At 42.7% G+C, this 20901-nt stretch overlaps 1 protein-coding gene across 4 annotated transcripts in view; it reads right to left on the bottom strand.

Annotated features, from left to right (window-relative positions):
* PRKAG2 (protein kinase AMP-activated non-catalytic subunit gamma 2) overlaps positions 1 to 20901 on the bottom strand; it is a 185101-nt gene that overhangs the window by 87283 nt on the left and 76917 nt on the right. Inside the window, exon 1 of one of the 4 annotated variants that reach the window (XM_054171410.1) lies at positions 5053 to 5158. The exons of the other annotated variants lie outside the window; for them this stretch is intronic. Within the exon in view, the coding sequence (XP_054027385.1) occupies positions 5053 to 5158 (106 nt within the window). Of the gene's footprint in view, positions 1 to 5052; positions 5159 to 20901 lie in introns of those variants that run through there. 4 annotated transcript variants of the gene reach the window in all.

The following is a 20901-nucleotide window of genomic DNA, read 5'->3' as shown; positions in this document are numbered from 1 at the left end:
AAATAAATTGTTGTCTAGCTTAGCACTTTCAAGTCAAGTAGAAAGTCAGACTAGGATAACAGCTTGTCATACAGATATTTGTCTGAAAATCAGAGCCCTTGAAAAAATACAAGTGAAAGGAGGGAATAAAACCCCCTGGTGCAATAAGGATGAGAGTGCAATTTTGACCATGCAATTATCTGTACATAGGTTGTGACCCTCCTGAATTAAGCATGAAGACGTTCCAGGCTACACTCTTTAAGTAGCATTGTTGTGTGTGAAAGTCTTATCTACACTGTTTTGGTGGTTTTGGTTTGGGGGTTTTTTGTTTGGTTGGTTTTGGGTTTGTTTGTGGTTTTTTTTTTTAAACCTAAAAAAAAAAATTAATAATTATATCACAAAGTAACTGAGATAGTTTTCCATTCTTATATGCATATCAGAAGTGCCCTGGTATCTGAAGGTGACAGTAGTGAAGGACCGAAAAAGGAAACCCTGATAAATACATCAATATCTGCTTTCAGAAACAGGTGGTGTCTGCACCTGCTTTCACCCACACACAGTGCCCAGCTTCCTTCTGTCTTGGTTTCCCCTTTACCACCTCAGCTGAAGTGTCTGTGAGACTGCTGTGCCTGAGGGGACAAATACCTGCACCCACAAGCACTAACAAGGACTTGTAATCACATGGAGTCCTCTCAGATGAGAGCTCTTCGTGCCCAAAACTTGTACAGTTTGTACAACACCCTACCAAAAGGGAGGCTGGCCCTGCTGGTCTCACCCACCACGTTGTTGACAACAGCACATCAGTGCTGAGTAATTCAGCCACTTAGAGAAATATGGATATTTTTGATCATACTTTGCAATGAGATGCACAGAGCTGCCTGGAGTCAGTGTCAGTGGGCAGGTTCATTTGATCTGTAAATTTGTGCCTCAAGAGAACATGCTGTGTTTTCATATGTGTAATCTGCCCTTCAGACAAAAATAACTTTCTCTCAAAATAAATTGCTTGGAGAATTTACATTCTTGTACAGATCATTGTGAGGGCAAAAGATCCACAGCTTCCTTGAGCCCACAAAGGGCTGGAGAGGAAGGATGCTGCAGGGCTCTGGGCCAGGGAGGGTGGAAGGGGAGAATCTGAGACAAAGCACTCTGTCCAGTTTATCTCCATTTCAGTTTCCACCACTAGAGGCTTTCTGGGGTTTATTACTATCTGAATTTACAGGTACCTGCTTGAAAATACCTTGCTGATTTTAATGCTTCATGGTCACAATCCTTTTCCTCCCTTTTAAAATTCTGTACAAAGCTGGGACATGCCAGAAAGCACCAGCACACTGACTAAAAGGAAGCAAAATTGAAAGTCTGAAACATTTCCGCATGCTCATCACTGGTTTTCTTCTTCCTCGCAACCAGGTGCAGAAATTTCACAGCTTCCAGGTCTCGGAGCTGTGTGTAGTACAAGATCAGTTGGTAGTGATCAGCCAGGGCTGCACATTTTCTGAAGTCACTGTCAGTTCAACAGAGCATGAAAACCAAGAGAGAAAATCATTAACAAACCAACGCAGTCTCGGTTTCTCATACCCAGCATCTGATGCTGGTGGTTTTAAGCTGCTTTTCAGGAGCAACAGGATTTTGCTCTTTCAGTTTGTTTCTGGCAGCTGCTGGAATGTGCAGTGATCCCTCCACTCTCATTGGTTTCTCCAGAACAGAAATATCCCACCAGAATGAGAAAAATAAGTATCTCAGCTCTGGTCCTCCCACAGGCAGCATCACCCACTCTGGGGCAAAGCATGGGATGAGCTACAGCTGAAAGCCTTCAAAATGAGGAATGCCTGGGCAGAAGGTATTGCCAGGGGTCAAAGCAAACACAAGTGCTGAAGAGTGGTTCCTTTGCTGGACACTATTACCATTATACCTTTTGCATGTGTCATTCAATCCTTCACCAAATGGATGGTGTCCTTTAAAGGGCAGAGCAGTTAGCCTTGTTGGGGCCAAAAAGTTGTCCCCTTCCGAAACGTCACAGAGCCTATCTATTTACAACACACTGGGCCACAGTAAGACCTGGCAGGTGGAGAAGCTGCCAGCAGCCCTGCACAGGCAAGCAGAAACTGCAATAGTAAAGAAGAAATGATGGGAATGAATAATCCCAGTCCTCAGCCCTGCCCAAATCATATTGCACAAATAATCTTCCATGCTGTTTGCGGGTAGGTCAGGCTTTGAGGTCTCTCTATTTCTGCTCCTTTTCTGGAGTAAAGCTGCTGTGGGCTTTCTGCCTTCACCCCACAGCTCTCCCTGCTCTCATTTGATCCTGGTGCTTGTTCACACTTTTCTCCTTCCCCTCTCCGTGTGCTCTCTCCTGTTTGGCCATGCTCAGGTCTCCTCTTGCTCTTTGCTGGCATACAAAGACCATAAAAAAAAGAGGGAGCTACAGGTATGACCAACCTCAGCAATACCACCCCTCACTTCTCTGCAGGATACAAACCCCTTCATCAGAGCAGAGGAAAGATGGGGTTTAGCTTAAATGATACATGTTATATCTTCAGCTGCAGTGGCCTGATAGTATGAACCCCTGGAAGGCAAGCAGCAGCACTAGCCCAACGCTATTTACAATGACTGGAGGAGTCTTCCTTAGAACACTTACAGAAGTGGACAAGAAAAATCAGACTCAAGCAGCCCAGTGACACAGCTCCCCTTTCTGGGGTGTCATAAGATATTTTTTCCTCGTCTTTCCTTTTCCACTTCTTTGCTGAACATAATCCAAGCTCATTTTGCAACAGGGAGGCTGCTGTGGCAGCATGACCACCCTGGAGAGAGTGGGGTGGAAAATTTAGGTTGGATTGCCATCATTCGTTTCATTTCTCATCCCTGATGACAGATGGCAGCTAAAAGGGATGCACCAGTGCACAACCAAACCTGCTCAGACTCCAAGTCTGGCTGCTACCAATGCTCCTGCACACCACTCATACTGATCCTACAGCCTGCTGAGTGACAGTGGTTCCCTTGAGGTTTGCTCAGAAAAGGTTTAGTAAGGTGAAATAGGAATGAGATACAGATTGAATCCAGCAGCTAATGCAAAGCTCTTGTTTTGACATTCCCCTGTAAACAATTAAGGCCATTTGGGAAAAATTATTTTTAAAAATTGTAAAAAGAAAGAAAGAAAATAATAAAAAAAAAAGAGAAGCATTGATGAGAGTTAACCTGTTTCCTGAAAGGAATCCAGACTCCACTGGGGTAGCAGGGGCAACTCCCATGGTAGCATGTGCAGGGAAGGCAGTACCATGACACATCCCGCTTGCTTTCTCCTACTCCTGTGACTTGGTAGCTCTCTGCTCCTGATGGAAATGCAGCGCAGGAAGCTGACTTGGCCACACTCTGTGACAACGACATATGCAAAGTCTGGAGAGTAAATTCTGGAGAGAAAACTCTGCCTAAAGCTCACTGTGTGCCACTGGAATGGACTACAGGGCTTGGTTAATGGAATTAAGGTAAGGTGGAGCACATTATTTGGCATTTCTAGCAAACTGATTTTTAGAACCGTCAGAAACATTACAGTTAATACAGGCAGTACTCCTGGTGCAGGACAAATTATTCTGCCTATGGAGGAAGACAGAGTTGGTGTTTACAGTTAGACGGAGGGAGCAAACTTGCAACACTGGGTTTGGTGCTTCCAGCAGCAAATCCTTTTGTAGATACTGGCTATCCTCATCTTACTGATGAAAACACAAGAAGTGGGTGAATCAATGGCTCAGAGTGCCATTAATCACTGAAATCACACGTATTTTTCTGCCTAGGTGAGAATTTAGGAGTTTTAATTAGAAAATTGGGAATGCATTTTACATCTGGGCAATCAAATTGAATATTTCCCCTCTTCCTGTAGGAACCATTACCCATTTCTGTGCATCTTCCTGACACTGTGAAACAAGACAGACCTGGGTCCTATCTCATTCACTCATTTTAACCTTATTCCAGCAGAAACCCTGTTGGGTTTAGGGGAATGCATAACAGGGCACAGAACACTTAAGTGTACAAAACAGGAACAAAAGGAGAAGCATTTGCAAGGGGGACACCTTAAAAACAACACAACAGACTACTGAATATAAATTGCAAAACATTAAATAATAGAAAACCACGTTCCTGGGCATACACCCATTCATCAGTTGCAGCTCCCTGTCACTAAATCTATGTATATCTCTCTGCACCATCCATGTGGTCAAACTACTCAAACCTTTGTCATTCTGCTGGATTTAATGCAGTGACTCCTGACCAACAGAGAAGAGCCTTGCCTACTCTTCATGTAAGTCAGCCTCTAAACTGCCTTATCTGGCTGATTCAGTGTAACATCAGCTTTAGACGTCTTAGTCACAGCACAGAACCTCTCAGCAGCACTTGTGGTCTTCAAGGAACAACTGAGTTACCATTAATCCCTATAGGAAATGTATTAAACCTATTCCTCCACTACTATTAAGAAAACCAGCCAGATCCTCTTGGAACAGCCCTTGTCTTCTGACCAGCTGATCCCTACGTGACACACAGCTGCTCTCTGGCACACACAGCTCAGCCTCTGTAACTACAATTCATACTCAAGTGACCAGGAAAAGCTTTTGATTAACAGAGAATGGCCCCTAACTACATTGCAAACACAATTACATTGATAACTGCAATATTTGCAGAAAGATATGTTTTTAAATGCATTACTTATCAGATTAATATGCAATTTTTCTCTACTCCAAATTCAGCTTTCAATATGCAGTGTTAGCCCTAACTCAGCATTTAGTTACTGTTCTTCAATTAAAGTCACAGTAGTCAACAGCCCCTTTTGAATGCATTTCAGAGTGTTTACTGAATTCTTCCTGTACCATCATATCAGGTTATATTTGATGTGTGCTACAGGTGTCAGTGCAGATGTTCATCTCCAGTGCAAGCCAACACAGATACCTCCATGCAACAACTGCACGATTCAGTCAATGAAACTGGGAAACACAAAATGGTTTGTCAGTTACATGCTATCCCCCACTAGTTGCCCTTTCCCACAGACAAATGTTCCCCCCTTTTTGGGTGAGTAATGCAAAGGGTCCCTACCGAACATGCCATGAGGATCAGACTGGCGTCTCTCCGAGCTTTTGCACTGCTCCTTTCTCTTCTTGTTCCCTCTAAAGCTACCAAAACGCTTCATGAGCTGCAACATGCGCTCACGCAGCAGCAGCTGTCGGTCATGCCCAGGACTGAAGACAAAAAGCAGCACAAGGGACAAGGCCAGGTGTCACACAAAATGCCCAGGTGTGAGAAAATAAAGCTCCAGAAAGACTGTCTGCCTGTAGATAATAAAGTCCAGCTGGCCAACGGTTCAGCTCCAAGGCACTTGGTTGTGGTGTTCGTGGAAAACCACTCCACAGCAGGCTGCCAAACCTCACATGCTGGGTGCTTCCAGTCTTAATTCCAGTGTACAGTAACTTGTCTGCAAGTATCTGCGGGCATGGGGAGAGGTTCAAAGTCTGCCCAGCTTGCAGCCACTGAGCTCTTATCCGTCAGCCATCAGAAGCCTTGGAAACTGAAGCAACATTTTCCAGCAGATCAAATCATGTGGAAAAGGTCAGGAACCTCTCGATAAGCTCCCTCGTTCAAGAAATACTAACTCTGCAAAGGAGCCACAAGCCCTCTTGAAGGGAATTGTCATGTGCAGCTTGGTATGATGACTCTTTAAAAAGGCTGTAAAAGGAAACCACCCTGGACAGACAATTCCTGGCAGCGAGTGTCCCAGGCACACTCACACCATGACATGACATCACCCAGCTATTTTGATTCATGTGTGCTGGGTCTTTGCAGCGACAGCACAGTCCAGCTGCCTGTCGTTGAGCTCTGAAATGCTCAGCCCTCTGCAACTAAATGACTGAAGGATTAATGGCAATGAGATTCTGCCAATTCCTGAAATGAAGGCTGATACTTTCTGGAAACTGCAGCTGGAGTGATGGGCTGATCTCTAATGACATGCCCCCTGTGCTCTGCATATCTATATGCTCTGCATATCTATATGCTCTGCATAGATTGGTCCATTCAGAGTTGAGGCTCACTGTTCACCCAGCACAGTGGAGAAGCAAGTGGAGCAATGAGAAGCATTGAAGGATTGGCAGAGGAAAGTGCCAGTGTTATTTAAACATTTCTTTTAATGTAGTTGTAGAAAGTGTCAAGCTTTTCACACCCCATCTGGCCATGTATGTCCACCACATTTGCCTCTGCAATCTTCATCTTCATTGTCCCTTCCTTTCATTCTGCCATGCTTATGCCACCACAACTAAGACAGTATCTGTAGTGGGACAAGTTCTGATTCTCTAATAGAGTGATTGCCCACTGGAATGGGCTGCCCAGGGAGGTGGTGGAGTCACCATCACTGGAGGTGTTTAGGAGGAGACTTGATGGGGTGCTTGGTGCCATGGTTTAGTTGATTAGATAGTGTTGGATGATAGGTTGGACTTGATGATCTCGAAGGTCTCTTCCAACCCGGTCTATTCTATTCTATTCTATTCTATTCTATTCTATTCTATTCTATTCTATTCTATTCTATTCTATTCTATTCTATTCTATTTCCCCATAAGCATGTTTCATGGGCCAGCTCTCAATCCATTTCCATGAAAGTGATGACCTTCACAGTCCTTCCCATTTGCAAACCAGTCCCCACTAGTAAAAGTGAATCTCCCTTGCTGCAGTTTAAGTCTACTACTTCTTTTCTTATCCACCATGCACATGGAGAACAGATTGTTTCCTTCTGCTCCGGAGCAGTCCTTGATATAGTTGGAAACAATTATCCAGTTCTCTTTCCAGTCTTGTCCAATGACACAAGAAGTTCTGCCTACAACATCAATGCAATCTGTACCTCAAGTTTCCTTCCTTAGAAAAACATTCCTCATCCTTCAGTGACCAAAGGACTGCTGAGAATGATTTAATGCCATCAGAAATGAAAAAATGTAAATCCCTTTTTAATGAGATAAGAACTGGTGTTGCTTCAGCATGGAAACAGCCCCTTTTCTGATAGAGGCTAAGGATAAATAGTCACTGATGACCTTTTCAAGCAGGGCTATTGCACCAGGAGGGCTCATTTCCCTTTATTAAGGAAAGCAGCAAGACCCTACTGTTTCTGCACAGAGCTACCAGAAAATGAAACAATGCTGTTGAACAACTGGCTTTTACAGTAGTTTGTTTTCAAAAACACTAAGCAGCTTGAGTATGATCATTTTGTCTCCCACAGCTAACAGCCTAACAGATACTTGCACATCTACACCAGATACTACATCTTCTTAATGATTCCAGTGGAAGGACCTTACAAAACAAATAATAAAAAGCTGGGCTTCAAAGAGCACCTGTGGGGCCACCTATGTTCTAGAGATTTAAAACACAAATCTGTTTCAAACAACCATCAAGTGGACTCTTGTTAAGCTAGTTTCAACTCACCCAAATTAGTTATAGCATATTATGTTTCTTGAGCTGTGTAAGGATAACACCATCCCCCTCCAAAAAACATATGCAGGTTCGCTTTGAGAGTTAGCAAGAAGCTTAATAACATTATTTAAGGGGGAAGAAACAAACACTCATCTATGTGTGTGACATGCTTCCCTAGTCCTGCTGTATCTGCTAAGCTGGCTGGATCTGAGCTGTTTCATTGCCTTAGAGCAGCATCTACACTGACAACTTGCCAGCCTCCCTGCAGTCCCACCACCCTCTTGCCCCCAGCCATCCATTTCTATGACAGTTTTATTTTGATGATCTAGCATCAAGTCCAAAAAAGAGCCTAAAAAGGCTCTAGAACTGAGAAAAAAGACCCACACCTCCTGGAAATCTCACACCAGTTCTTGCTTCATTCCCATCAGCTGACTGTGTACACAGTGCACCCAGCAATGTCCTCCTCTGCTCATCCCAGGCCTCTATCCCCTTAAATCATTGGGGGTTTTGTTTTGTTTGTAAGAGGGATGCTGGAGCACAAAAAGTAGAAAAGATAAACCTCCTTCTGATATACTTTTCACTAATTCACATGTCCACATAAGGAGAAGAGATCTATGGCAGCAGTCAACTTCAAAACAATTCCAAACATCCCCATCTGGTGTTGGACTATCTCTTCTTGCTGCTTCTTGCTTTTCTGTTCTCCATCTCTCAGGATAAAAGAACATTTTGTACCTCCCCCCAGTGATTTAACAGGATTCTTGAGACACAAACAGAACAAAAATCTTCCTTTATCTTGATATGGTGTGAAGATTTGTTCTACAGGGTGAAATTGGAAGTTGGGCATTCGGAGTAAGGAAAATGCCATTGCACCAACCAAGCGCAGCCACCATGGTGTGTTTGACCCAGACGTCAGAGTTCTGAAACACAAACTGATTTATCTGCCTCAGAGAAGTGTACAGTGTACATTCTGTGCTATGGTGAAAATACTTTAAATGCTGATAGTTTGAACCATTTCCTCACTTGCCTTTTAAATAGGAGCTTTAACCTTACAAATGCAGAAGCAAAGTGCAAGGCAGGCAATAGGGACCAGTTAATCCTGTCAGGGTTTATTCTGGCGGGACAATGGAAAAAACAGTACTGTCCTCCTTGAAATTTAAGAGCTTGTTTAGCACAAACCAGGAAGGATAAGAAGAAAATGCATCCCCTTAGTGACAACTAACACTTCAACTGGCTTCTGACTGCAAATCAGCAAACCCAAGTATTTCCCTTCTCTCATTGCTGAGAATTTCCTTGTTCAAAATTCCCTCTAGTTTTGTCATTGCTCAAAGGAACAAAGTTCAGATCCACCCTAGACAGGTGACGCATGAACCACATTTGCATTTCTACATGGGTCATGTGGGTTTTTTTTGGCCTTGTCCTTAAAGATTTCCCTAAGTTGGTGTTTTTACAATTTTCTTTTTAAAATTCTACAGACAGTTGTTGGCAAAATTCAACATTTTCTGTCATTGTCAGTGGTGCCAGGACAGGCTAATGAGCCTCAGGACAACAGATTGTTTTTAACTGCAACTGCATGTCATATAAATATAAAACGTGAAAAATACTTTGAACAACGCACAGCTGAGTATTTAAAAGAGATCTCTGCTCTAAGAAACACACACTCGAGACTACAAGTGCACAGTAACAAAAAGCCTGCTTTGCCTGAACACCATTTGCAGGCTGGTGGAACAGAGCATGCAGCCTGCGTTTTCAAAGGGAAATACGAACTACCACTTTCTCCATCTGGTTCAAGTCCAGCTCACACCCCATAAAAGAATTGCAAGTTTATGACGCCAAGCTGGGCTCAATTACTTCCCATAATCATAACCAAGTGTTTCACTGTAATGAGTTTTTGTCTTTATCCTCTCTTTTATACTGCTTCATGCTGCTTTCACTGTGTGTTAAGAAAGATTTCAATCTTTGAAGCTGTCAGGCTGGCACTAAATTGGTTTTAAAAAATCTGAAAGTTGAGTTTTAATTCATTTAGAAGTCCCGAAGGTGCACACTAGATTTCCCAGAACTCTTGGTAAATTACTTATAAACTACATCCTGGCATGTTTGTGATGTTTTCCTAGCCTACTTTTCCAGAGCTTATAATATGAGGCAGCGGGAATAGGAGTGGCAGCAATGGTAATGTTGGCATATTGGAGATTTCTAGTAAGAAAACCACTTTATTTTAGGCTCAGAGAACCTACCCCAAAAGACTGGTAAGTTGGGACTGATGACTATAGTCCAGTGCAAATGACAATTTTATCATATTCCCCCACCCTACTAAAGTGTGGTGCAGATGTTTCCAGCACTCACTTCTTCAGCAAGTTCAGTTGGTAATGTGAAGAATGGAGCTGTCCTTATACACACCGCAATCTGGCTGTGCTCAAACCAGCAAAACAGCATTTGATCCAGCAGGCACAGGATGTCTGGTGTGACAACACCACTCCTCAAGTTCAGTAAGTTCTCAGCTAAAGGAAAACATCTCAGCAGTAACTTTTACCAAAAGAACAGCAGAGGCAATAAAGTTCCTTAGAATAATTTTTCCACTTGTGTTTTTCTCATTTCTTTTCACTTCTCTGTCGTGTGTCTATCAAAGCCTTTCCACAATATCCATACACAAAACTTGGAGATGGAGATAGGATTTACTGTAATGTCACAAAACTCTTTTCCATTCTCTTCTTGCTCTTCTTTCTTTCCTGCTTCCTCTCTTCTCATACAGGATTGGAACAGATTCAGGGATGTTAAAGTCAAAATGGGCTTTGTCAGGCTGAACAAAATATCCCCTTCAGTTTAAATTAGTGTCTTTCAATCAGGTTGAAAAGTCAATGACAGCAAATGAATAAAGCCAGAAATTACTCCAAGAAAGTGATACATCAGGGATGGCCAGGACTTGAAGAGTGAAATTCACACCACTGTCTCATAGTGAACACCTGAAAACACAGGAGACTAAAACTCAGAGCACCACGACTCCACAGAAAAACAGTCCCCCACTGATTCTGTCTTAGGAGATTTATTTGGAGAGAGAAGGGAAACTCACTGAATTAGCAGCAGTTTCCAGAGGAAAGAATCCTTCCCTGTGAACTCCTAACCTCAAGGTTGAAGGAGTTCGCATCCATGTGCCTCTCCTGCTCTTGTCTGATACGACGGTGCAGGAGAGCCTACAGTCTATGTGCAGGTTACTTGTAAGGCTAATGCAGCTGTTTGTACAGAATGGGCATTTTCCTTGATTATTGCAAATGTTGTTTGGGTTTTTTTTCAGTGAAAACAGGGTCTTGTAGAATCAGACCAGACCAGCAGTGAGCTGAACTGCTCATTGAAATCAAGCTCAAAACTCACAAAATCCCAGCTGGGATATCCATAGGCAGGGCTTTAATTTATATAGCCACCGACAGCATGTTTATATGACTGACTATGGACACTGCACAGGGCTAGATCCCAATCTGATGAACTAAACACAGGCATAGTGCCAAGAGGGGAAATTCCTAGAGGATCACCCAACACTGCATTGTCATTACAAGTGGGATTGCTCCAGCAAGGGGATTATAATAGAAAGGAAGGAATCCACTGTGTGCAAACAGGGACTGCACTGAAATCCAGCCTCCTGCACAGCCTCTTTGCCTTGGAGCCAGCTCCCTCCATCTACTTGTTCAAGCTGTCCCAAGCAAGTAAAGTAGGCCTTCGTCTAGTAGCTAAAAAACCAACCAAACAAGGGATTCTACAAAATAAAACCACCTACACAAAGAAAATCCTAAGGTCTGCCTTCACTTTCTACCCTTACTTTTCCTACAAATGAAAGATTGTGAAGCATCATTAGTTGTAAGCAATGCAATAAACCCAAGTACATTACACACTTGAATGTCATAATAATTGAACAACTGGCAAGCCAGCTCTGTTTACTTCCCAGGATAAACATCTCAGGAACCTCTGCCATCACGTGGATCTCATGTAGCACCTTTTATCTTCAGCAGATAGGAGATATGTATCATGGTTTCTAGCTTCTTTGCATAGGGAGAAGTGACTTTCCAAAAGTCTCTGTGCAGCAGGCTGGCACGAGGCCAGTGAGGAACAGAACAAGGCAAGACTGCTGGACTCAATGGCTCTGCTCCATCCTTTGCAAGAACATGACATACTGTTCACACTGTTAAACCACTGTGTGCTTGAGGTGGTTGTCTCACATGCTGCATCTCCAAAGAGATCACTAGAATTAGTTACCCAGATTTCAGAAGATCTGCCAGAGCAGATGGGACTGTAGAGGAGGAAACATTTGTTAGCACATACATGAGGTCTGGAAGAGAAATAATTCAAAATCTTTTTGGCTGCTTCTTTTTCTCTTGGTTAGTTTTTTTTTGGTGGGTGGCTGTTTTTTGGTTTGGGTTGTGGTTTTTTTTGTGGGGTTGGATTTTTTTTGGTGGGAGGGAGAAAGGTGTTGAGATTTTTTACACTCAGATCAAATATTGTAATTTATTTAGCAAAAGAAACTTCACTGATTTTTCAAGGGAGATGAGAGAATAGTATGGAAAGACAGGCCCTGCAGCTTACTGAGATGGTAGCAGAGGTGCCTTAGCAATCTGCCAGGGTACAGAAGGGACAAAGACTGTGGACATGTAAGGAAAAGATGGGATTGTTTTGCTGTCTACAGTGAAATAGGAACAATCCAAGCTCAAATATTTCCCATTTATTAATAAATGTACCAGTTCATCTAACCAGCAGATAGGTAGCTTGGAAAAAAGGCATCTGGACACATCCATGGTGTGCAGCTGGGAAACTGCTGCAACTGAGGAGCCACAAGCCTGTGATAGTATTGAAACAAGGGACCATGTGGAACAGCTTGGGTGGTAAAAGGTTCCCTGTTCATTCACTGTGCAAGTAAAAACACCAAGCACAGTAAAGTTCAGAGTAGTTATATTTAGCATTGTGTGAAAAATCTCAGTGGGCTGGCTGGGACCAATGCAGAAGAAGCTAGAGAAAGCTTTTTGAGTCTTTATGCCTAGATGACAGAAGGGTTGGAAACCTGGGAGCTGCAAGGCAAGTAAGAGAATATTCCTGGAAAAGCTAATCCTGTGAGTCTGCACACACAATACCTGGCAAGACAAAAAATAGTCTGAAACCTTTTCACAGCATCTAATCATAAAGGAAGCCACTGAAAAGTCTGTCAGCTGTGTCCTTGGGGGACTCCTTGAAAGCCTGAGAGAGTGGGGAAGAGGCAACACTTCATTGGTTACTTAGGTTTTAGGATGCCTTTGTGGATGACAGGGCAGGTATCAGTGTGCAGGCACACAGGTTACAGCCAGCATCTTTCCCTGTTCACTTCCTCAAAACATACCAGGCCTTAAGCTGAGGAGAGGCTTCTGGAACCATGAAAACTCTTTTAGTCATGACTTAGCTTAGCAATGGATTGAGCCAATCACACCATTTGTACCCTGTAAAGTCATTTGAAAAAGATGTAAATTACTATCATGGATGAGCAGAACTTACTGTACAGCTCTCTAATTTTTACCTGTAAAGTTTCAACTTGCTTTTGGCTATTCTTTTGGGACATCTCTTCACACACTATTCATTACTTAACACAGAGGGCAAAACTTCCTCCTCTCCTTCCTCTCCTGTCCCTTCTGAACAGCTTATAGCAATTGATAGGCACATTCCAGTCATAGATTTCATCCCACCAAGTTTCAGGAATGGCCACTATGTTGTAGCTTTTCAGCAGCACATCCACATCCTCATTTGACTGCTCTTGCTCAACCACAGCATCATACCTGTTGTTCAGAGGTATGTGGTGGGGTGAGATGGACAAGCAGGGAGTTGACCTGCTGCCCTCACCATAAACTTGCCTCAATTCACTCTTTTCATTTAGGCTTCATTCTGACAGGGACTCCTTCATGCTGGGTACTTTTCAACAGGTGCTCCCATTTCTGTTTCAAGGAAGTGTGCAGACTCTGGCCCCACCAAGAGTGTTCAACCTCCCTGATGCTCCTTAGCTTTTCCACTTCCTCTTGCTAACAGCTCACTCCTCCCTCTCTGAGGGGGGAGCTGTGGACACCCTCTCTCTCCCTGCATTTTTGCCTTTGCAGTTTTGCCACTTTGGGAAGGTTCTTCCAATGTGATCTTCTGCTCTGGAGCCCTCTGCCGAGGTGACTTGGCTCGAGTGGTGGGTACATCTGGTATTAAGCTGCTGTCATCACCCTTGTCCCTGCCCATGCTGGCTCTCGGAGTCAAGGGTGCCTAAAACAGCCTGTAAAAACCTATCAGTGTTACTGACTGAATGCTTTTGTTACTATTACATAACACATATTTGTGGAAAAAAATACTCCATCATCACCTTGGCAGCTGGCAATAAGGCCTGGCAAGTCTAACAGTCATCTTATTTGCGAGAGTGTCACTGGAGCAAAAAATATTAAAACCTCTGTGCTAACAGACACAGAAATTATTGCTCCAAGCTACATAGTCGTGTAAATCAGGTAGCTTGTCTCCAGTCATAATAGAATACCAATAGAGAAGGGGAAGAAGGAACACTGAAATGGGTCTGAACATGGCATTAACAGATGTTGGTTTCTTTCTCAGCTCTGCTAATGGGCAACTGCACAACCAGGGATGCACAGTGACTACTGTGTCCAGGGAAGAGGCTAAGAAACTTTGGGGGAAGTGAAGTGCCAGCTTTAGAGAGAAACATGGAAGCACAGACCTTCCTAGCTGTGAACTCATCAAAGGCTTCTCCCTCAGAATGTTTGCAAGACATGCATGTGCCATGTGCTGCTGAGCCTCTCACCTGCTGGATGGATGAGAAACTAATTTCTAAGAACTTCAGTGACATCAGGAATTTTCTTTCTTTCTTTCTTTTTTAATGTAACCATAAAGTGGCAAAACCTGTCAGTGGGGCTGGCAGTAGCTTAACAAAAAATGTTGATGTTGCCTGGATACTGAATCCTGCTCCAGTCTAGGATTTGCCTGAATGTCTGCATTTGACAGCAGTAACTCCTTGGGATTTTAGTTTTCCTTTAAAATTCTGAAAGCTATGCAAATATCTCAGATCCCTCCTCCTCTCTCCTCCCTCGCTTTTTGGCTTTGTAAAATGCAAACTAATTCCTTGACTGTAGTAAAGCTATAAATAAGAAGCTGTAAAAATATTTTTTTCTAGCTTTCTTCTTCCAAGGTTAACCTTTTCAGTTACATAAGCACTTTACAAAATAGCATGGACAAAGTGTATGAGAATCTGTTAATGTGATTAAGACTTGGCTCCTTTACTGTGCCAGTATTTTATGCTTTGCATTTGCTACTGATGAGGTTCACTCTGCCGTCTCTCTGTGACCTCCAAAGCAGAAGGCATCAAGATTGAACACTGCTTTTTAGGGAGTGCTTACAGTAAATCATTACTGGTGGGTATACATGGAGTCTTGGGGGAAAGAAAGAACATTATTAAGTACCTGCTAATTTTTCATTACAGTGAGTGCATTCCAGGTTTTCACTAACGGCAAATTCCAAAGGGAAGCAAATTTTCCCCAGTCTTTCCCCTTACTGCTGTCCCTCTCCCAGCCTGACTTGTGTCTTAGTGTTTGAAGGAAGAGTTCTGGATGCCATTTAGTGTTCTATTATCTTTTATGGTAAAGAATTTGGAAGGACTTCAGAGAACACTTCAGGCAGAAACAGAACCAAGACCAAAGTGCATAGACAAAATACAGCACACACTAAACTCCTCTACCTGGCAGCTAGATAACAGAGAAGTTAAAAAATCCGTAGCAGATAATTTTTCCAGTCTGGTCCTTGATATGGTTCTTAAGTGAGGAATGATGCACAGTTATCCCAGTACTTTGCTGCAGCAGATTTTGCACCCTGCAGGGTTATTTTTCCAAAGGAAAGTATGTGCTGTTCAGATACTTTGTTTAGTTCCACTTGTTTTGTTTACTTAACAATATCACAGGCTTTGAATACAAAAGCAGCTAACTCTCTTTCAATACTCTCATCCCAAGCATCAGTGCCACAGTCCTCAATGGAAAGCTACAGCTCTGACCATTTCTCTAGATTCACAACATCTCTCCCTGCTTGTCTTCCCTTGCTGCTGAAAACCCATATATTTTTCTGCAGACTGGGCTTCTGATTCAACAAAATCTAGACAGCTGTACAAACTAGTTTGTGCTAATCCCCACCATTTGCTTGAGAGACTTCCCTGAACACCAGCAAACATACAAGTTGTCAGATTGGTGATAATCCTCATTACTTACTATTTATGTTTTTGAGGAGGGAAGGGTCATAATTAGGCTTTTGTCAGTGTGAGTGCCTTTGATTGCATTGGAAGTAAAGGCTTTCCTTTCATTTGAAGGACAAAATCCAACACAGTAAAACTTAGATCCTCATGTAGGAGACCACTCTTTATTGTCCACCACCTTCCTTAGGGGTGAGGAGAAAATATTACTGAAATTAGTCAAAATATTTCCTTTTTTTTTTTTTTTGCCTTTTTTTGTTGTGAAGGTCTTTTTTTTTACTTTCACCTCAACTGGCTTAGGTGTCTCAGCAAGGATTCATCCTGGTACTTTCAGGCACCCAAGTCTGGAAAGTCTGTTCCATGGTGTTCAGAGCCCAGTGGTCCAGTCTTCCCCTGTGTCACTCTGAGAAAGTCAGATGTCGTATTTCAGAACTGTTTAAACACACATAATACAGAGTTTTATTTTACAGAGGTAGAAGCCACATTTTAATTAGCTCTGAAAGGAGCGATACTGTCTTCTAAAAGATTAAAAGAATTCAGCTAACCACTCATCTAAATGTTCACACTAACTCCCCTTTGAGGCTCAGGCTCCTAGAACAGTTTAGGCCAGTGCTGCCTTGCTGAGGACTCCTAGAGCAGCTGTTGTTTGTGCTTCCTGTCCTTCAGAAATCTTTCAAGGTGCACCTAACATGGTCAAATGCACCCCTTCTCTAGCAAACATGAAGGAAGTAGGTACTTGGCAGAGGCTTTAAACAAAGCATAAATAGCAGTGGCACTTTCTGCCCCCTGAAGCTATTAACTGCATTATCACATATGCAATTCTTTCACACTTTCTCCAGAAAGTCTTGCTCTCCATAGTGGTTAGATGTGGTTTATATTTTGCATGGATTAAAGTCACTTTTGGCACGATAGAGGAATTGGAACAACTGCATAACTGCAAGCAGCACCATTCTGTTGGACCTGCAGCTCAGGTTGCCCAGCACAGTTCTCTCACCATTAAACAGCTCTGTGGAAAGACTGTGAACATGAAGAGCTAGGGAAATCTTATACTGAGGTTAAGCAAACAAATCTGACACCAAACCTTCTGCCCAGCTTAGGCAGGTGATGAGGCAGGCACATTCACAGTGACCCTGAAATGAAACATTCAGCATCTGCTGAAGAACAGATGATTAATGGTTTACCTCCACACGCCTTCCCTAGCCAACAATGAATTGCACTAGGGTCCACACATTTGTCAATGCAATTAAATGTCTATCTTGGTATTGAGGGCCATATCCTGACCTGAGGGCAATGTCCCCTTGCGACAAGGAAAGAAGTTGGTTTCCTGAACAACTGCTGAAATTACTGCTGTTACACAGGCAGGAGGGAGGGATGCTTTTAGCTCCCACTGTTTGAATGGGCTTAAAAGCAAAAAAAAAAATCAAAAGAAAACATAACAAAAGTTCCTTAGCATCCTGCTCAAAACCTAAACCAAAGCTCCTCAGGCAGGCAAGGCAAGCCCCACCTCTTCATGCACAAAGGAAGAGCAGCAGGATGCCCACAGGAGGGCACCTACGTTTCACAGTCATGTAAAGCTCCCAGGGGGATACAGTTTGGGCTGCCACAGTGTCTAGCTTAGCTACTCACAGGCATTTGTCACCGCAGTCCTCTGCCACACACCTACATGGGCTTTCAGAGCTGCACTTGCACTGTGGGCTCTGAGAGCTGTCAGCAGCAGGAGATGCTGCAAGAGGAAAACTACAAACAAACCCCACTGCAAACCGCCACAGCTACCTGCCAATCAATTGTGCTTATAGGAACCCTGAGGCAAGCTTCAAAATAATTTAACTGGGAAATTGAGGTGTTTTGATGGTTGATCATCAAAGACTCCAAGCACTTGTTTTGCATATCAAGTACACACAGATTAATATTCTTCATAATAAGACAAGAATTATTTTAAGGTAGAATCTTCAAATGCTGGGTGAGCTGACAGACAAGGGCACAGCAGAAAGCCTATAGAGAAGTAAGATCATTTCTTAAAAAAATAAAAAGGTAACAAAACTCCAAGCAATCCACAATCCATTTGTTTCTTTTAAAGCTGGAATAAGGAAATTCAGCTTTCATTAAACAGTGCCCCGTGCTAGAACCAGCCATCCCTGCTGGGAAGGGAGGGTGGTTAAGTTTACTGATCCATTCTGGAGAACCCTAGCACAGGGACCATTATAAGCTCAGAGATGGCTTTAGGTTTGTCATTTGTCAACTACCACTGCTGGTTGGAAAAGACCTTTAAAATCAAGTCCGACCGTTAAGGGTATATTGCCAAGTCCACCAGTAAACTATGTCCCTAAACACCACATCTACACATTGTTTAAATACCTCCAAGGATGATGACTCCAACACTTGCCTGGACAGCCTGTGCCAATGATTTACAGCCCTTTCAGTGAAGAAATTTTTCCTAATACTCAATCTTAACCTCTCCTGGCAAAACCAGGTCTCACCAGAGTGGAGTAGAGGAGCAGAATCAACTTGCTGGTTACACTTCTCTTGATGCAGCCCGGAAAAAGGTCAGTTTACTGGGCTGCAAGTGCACATTGCCAGCTTATGTCTGGCTTTTCATCCACCAGTACCCCCAAAGTCCTTCCCCACAGGGCTGCTCTCAGAAGCATGTTAACTCACTTGGCTTTATGGTCAATGGGAAAACAAAACAAGTAAGTGAAACCAGAGAAAGAATCTAGTAATCCACTCAGAAAAGTGGTAGAGTCCCTGCAATAGTTTACACTGGTTATCATCAGGGCTCTCCTTCAAGATGCTTTCAGAGTTCCAAAGGTTGCATAAAGCAAAGGCTCATTTCCACAAAGCCCATAAACTGAGACAAGAGAGCAATCTACACCTTGCTCTACTGGCTCTCACAATGCACAGCAATTTACCATTGGGGTTCATTTTCTTTTTAAAACCAGTGCTTTCAATCAGTCCAAGCTCAGTCAAAACTTAACAAGGGCTATGTAAGAGCTACAGGCTGCTGGATTTGAGCCTGGGATTTAACTGTCCTTTACTTACTCTACTACATATACTATATTCCCTGGTTTTCTGCTTTCTGATCAGGTTCTTCCATTTCATATTTTTCTAGATTAGAAAACTGATTGATTCAACATTTATCACATTTATTCAGCCCACTTTTGAGGCATTTTCCTTGAACTCACAATATCAATAAAGCTTGGATCTGATACCTTAAATGATTAATAATACCTCAGACTCTAACCACATATCAAAAGAGGCTGGATGCACAATGCATTTGAAATGAGACTGTGACAAGCATTTGCTAAGATTGAGCAAAAGCAATACACTTAACATTAAATGTGTGAACAAACCTATGAAAGCAAACAGCATTTCTGCAGCACTGATAACCAAACACTTGCTTAGGGATCAAATTCTGAAATGATTGTTCTAAATGGGAAATAGACACATAAATATGTTTGGAAAACCTGCTTCTACATGTATTCCTGACTTTAAAATTACAGCTAGTTTAATGCAATGCAACCCAACCCCCCAAAGGAATTGTCCACAATTTATTCCCAAATTATTTCCTATGATTAGACAGCCTGAAAAGTGTTCATTTACAGCATCTTCCATAGTTTAAACCCCAGCGTAGATATAGAAGATGGGAATGCATCTGGTCACAGGTCTGCCCCATATGCTACAGATGAAAGCTAGGGACTGAAAAACTTTTTTTTCTTTTCTTCCATCAGTCCATCAAACTCATTAACAATTTGAAGACAACCTGAGAAACTCTTCTTGCCTAGAAGGACTGATAAATACTATAAAAGCATGCTGGCTGTACTCCACCTATGCAGATAATATTGACCATGGCAAACAAATGTGGAACAGGAAGCACATTGAAAAATCTCTCCAAATAAACTAAGACCAACCACCAAAGGCACATTTTAGCCAGAAAAAAATCATCTGCTGTTGACAGCGGATGTCGGTAACTGGCAGGAGAAATGGTGCTGACCGTGGCTGGTCTGGGGCCATGCTAAAATGTGTGCAGCACCAGCTCAGCTGCAGCTGTGCTGACAGATGCTGTCTGCAAAAAGTCATTTTTCTAGTGCAGATGAGACTGAAATGAACAATGTCAGCCTCTCTGTCTGCCTCTGCACTCAAAGCAAGCTTGAAAAATTATTAGATGGTTTTGCACAGCAACACTGGAAAATAAATCAAGACAAATGGCTTTGCTCCTTTCCTAGTTTTTATGGCATGACCTCCCTCTCAAGGTGAACATGGACCATGCAGTCCCATTCTTCCCCAACCTGCTCCTCTTTTCCTGTATGGCAAGGGTAGTCACAGGCAGAGATCAAATCTGCCTCGTAGTCTTTCCCTCTGGCATCCCACCTGCCTGCCCATTCAGAAGGCAGGGGGCTGGTGAACACAGATGAAAAAATGAAGATGGAAGTGGCCTTAGCTATTCAGCATCCTGATGGCAGGTTATAACTGATGGTTCCCTACAGCTGTAGTCCAAAGGCTGTGAGGGTCCAAAACTATGGGATAAATGTGTTGATTTAGCAAAGAAAAATCCCAATACAGGCTCCATCAGCTGTCACAAGGGAGAGGACAGACTGTTGTACAGCACATATTGTGGGAAGGTATCCCTAAAGAGTAATGGTGGGAAATAGCTTGAGTCAATGGCACATGAAATGCCTGCTCCCAGCTGCCAATCCTCCACAGCCCATGTCAGACTAAAATCCACTTCCTTGCATGTTGTTATCTAAATGTCACAAATATAGAGGACAATCTTGGGGAATGAATTTCAGTTTAAAGAAGAAAAGTTTTAGCACAGATCAGCCACTGTCAGAAGGTCTTCAAGGGATCAGAGCCCAATGTGGCAACATGAAGCTGCAGGATTTTCCACATTTCTTCCCTGGCCTGTTGCAAATGAGAGCTACTTGCTCCATCTATGGGTAAAAATTAGTACAGTCATAAACTTTTCTTACAGAAGATATAATCTAATCTCCAAGAAAATAAACAATTAGAATGAATAAAATATAAGACAGCCTTTCTGTACTGCATCTTGCAGCCTTCTGAAAAAAACTACTGTCTGGTGCCTCATTACTGGAGCACCAGGAGCCCTCTTTATGGATTGTTTTAGGCACCACAGTTAACAGCATTGAATTTCAAAGGAGAATAATTACTGAGAAGATAGAAAATTAAAGCTCTGTATTGAAAGACTTTTCCTTCCTCAAAATCAGTGCAAATTCACTGTGATTCCAACCTGGTCAACAGCTTCAAGGTGTTTGAAAGCTGTG

This window comes from Dryobates pubescens, chromosome 21, assembly GCF_014839835.1.
Source record: "Dryobates pubescens isolate bDryPub1 chromosome 21, bDryPub1.pri, whole genome shotgun sequence".
NCBI classification, from domain to species: domain Eukaryota; kingdom Metazoa; phylum Chordata; class Aves; order Piciformes; family Picidae; genus Dryobates; species Dryobates pubescens.
Note: the sequence above shows the minus strand (reverse complement) of the source record. Positions and strands in the feature narration are given on the sequence as shown.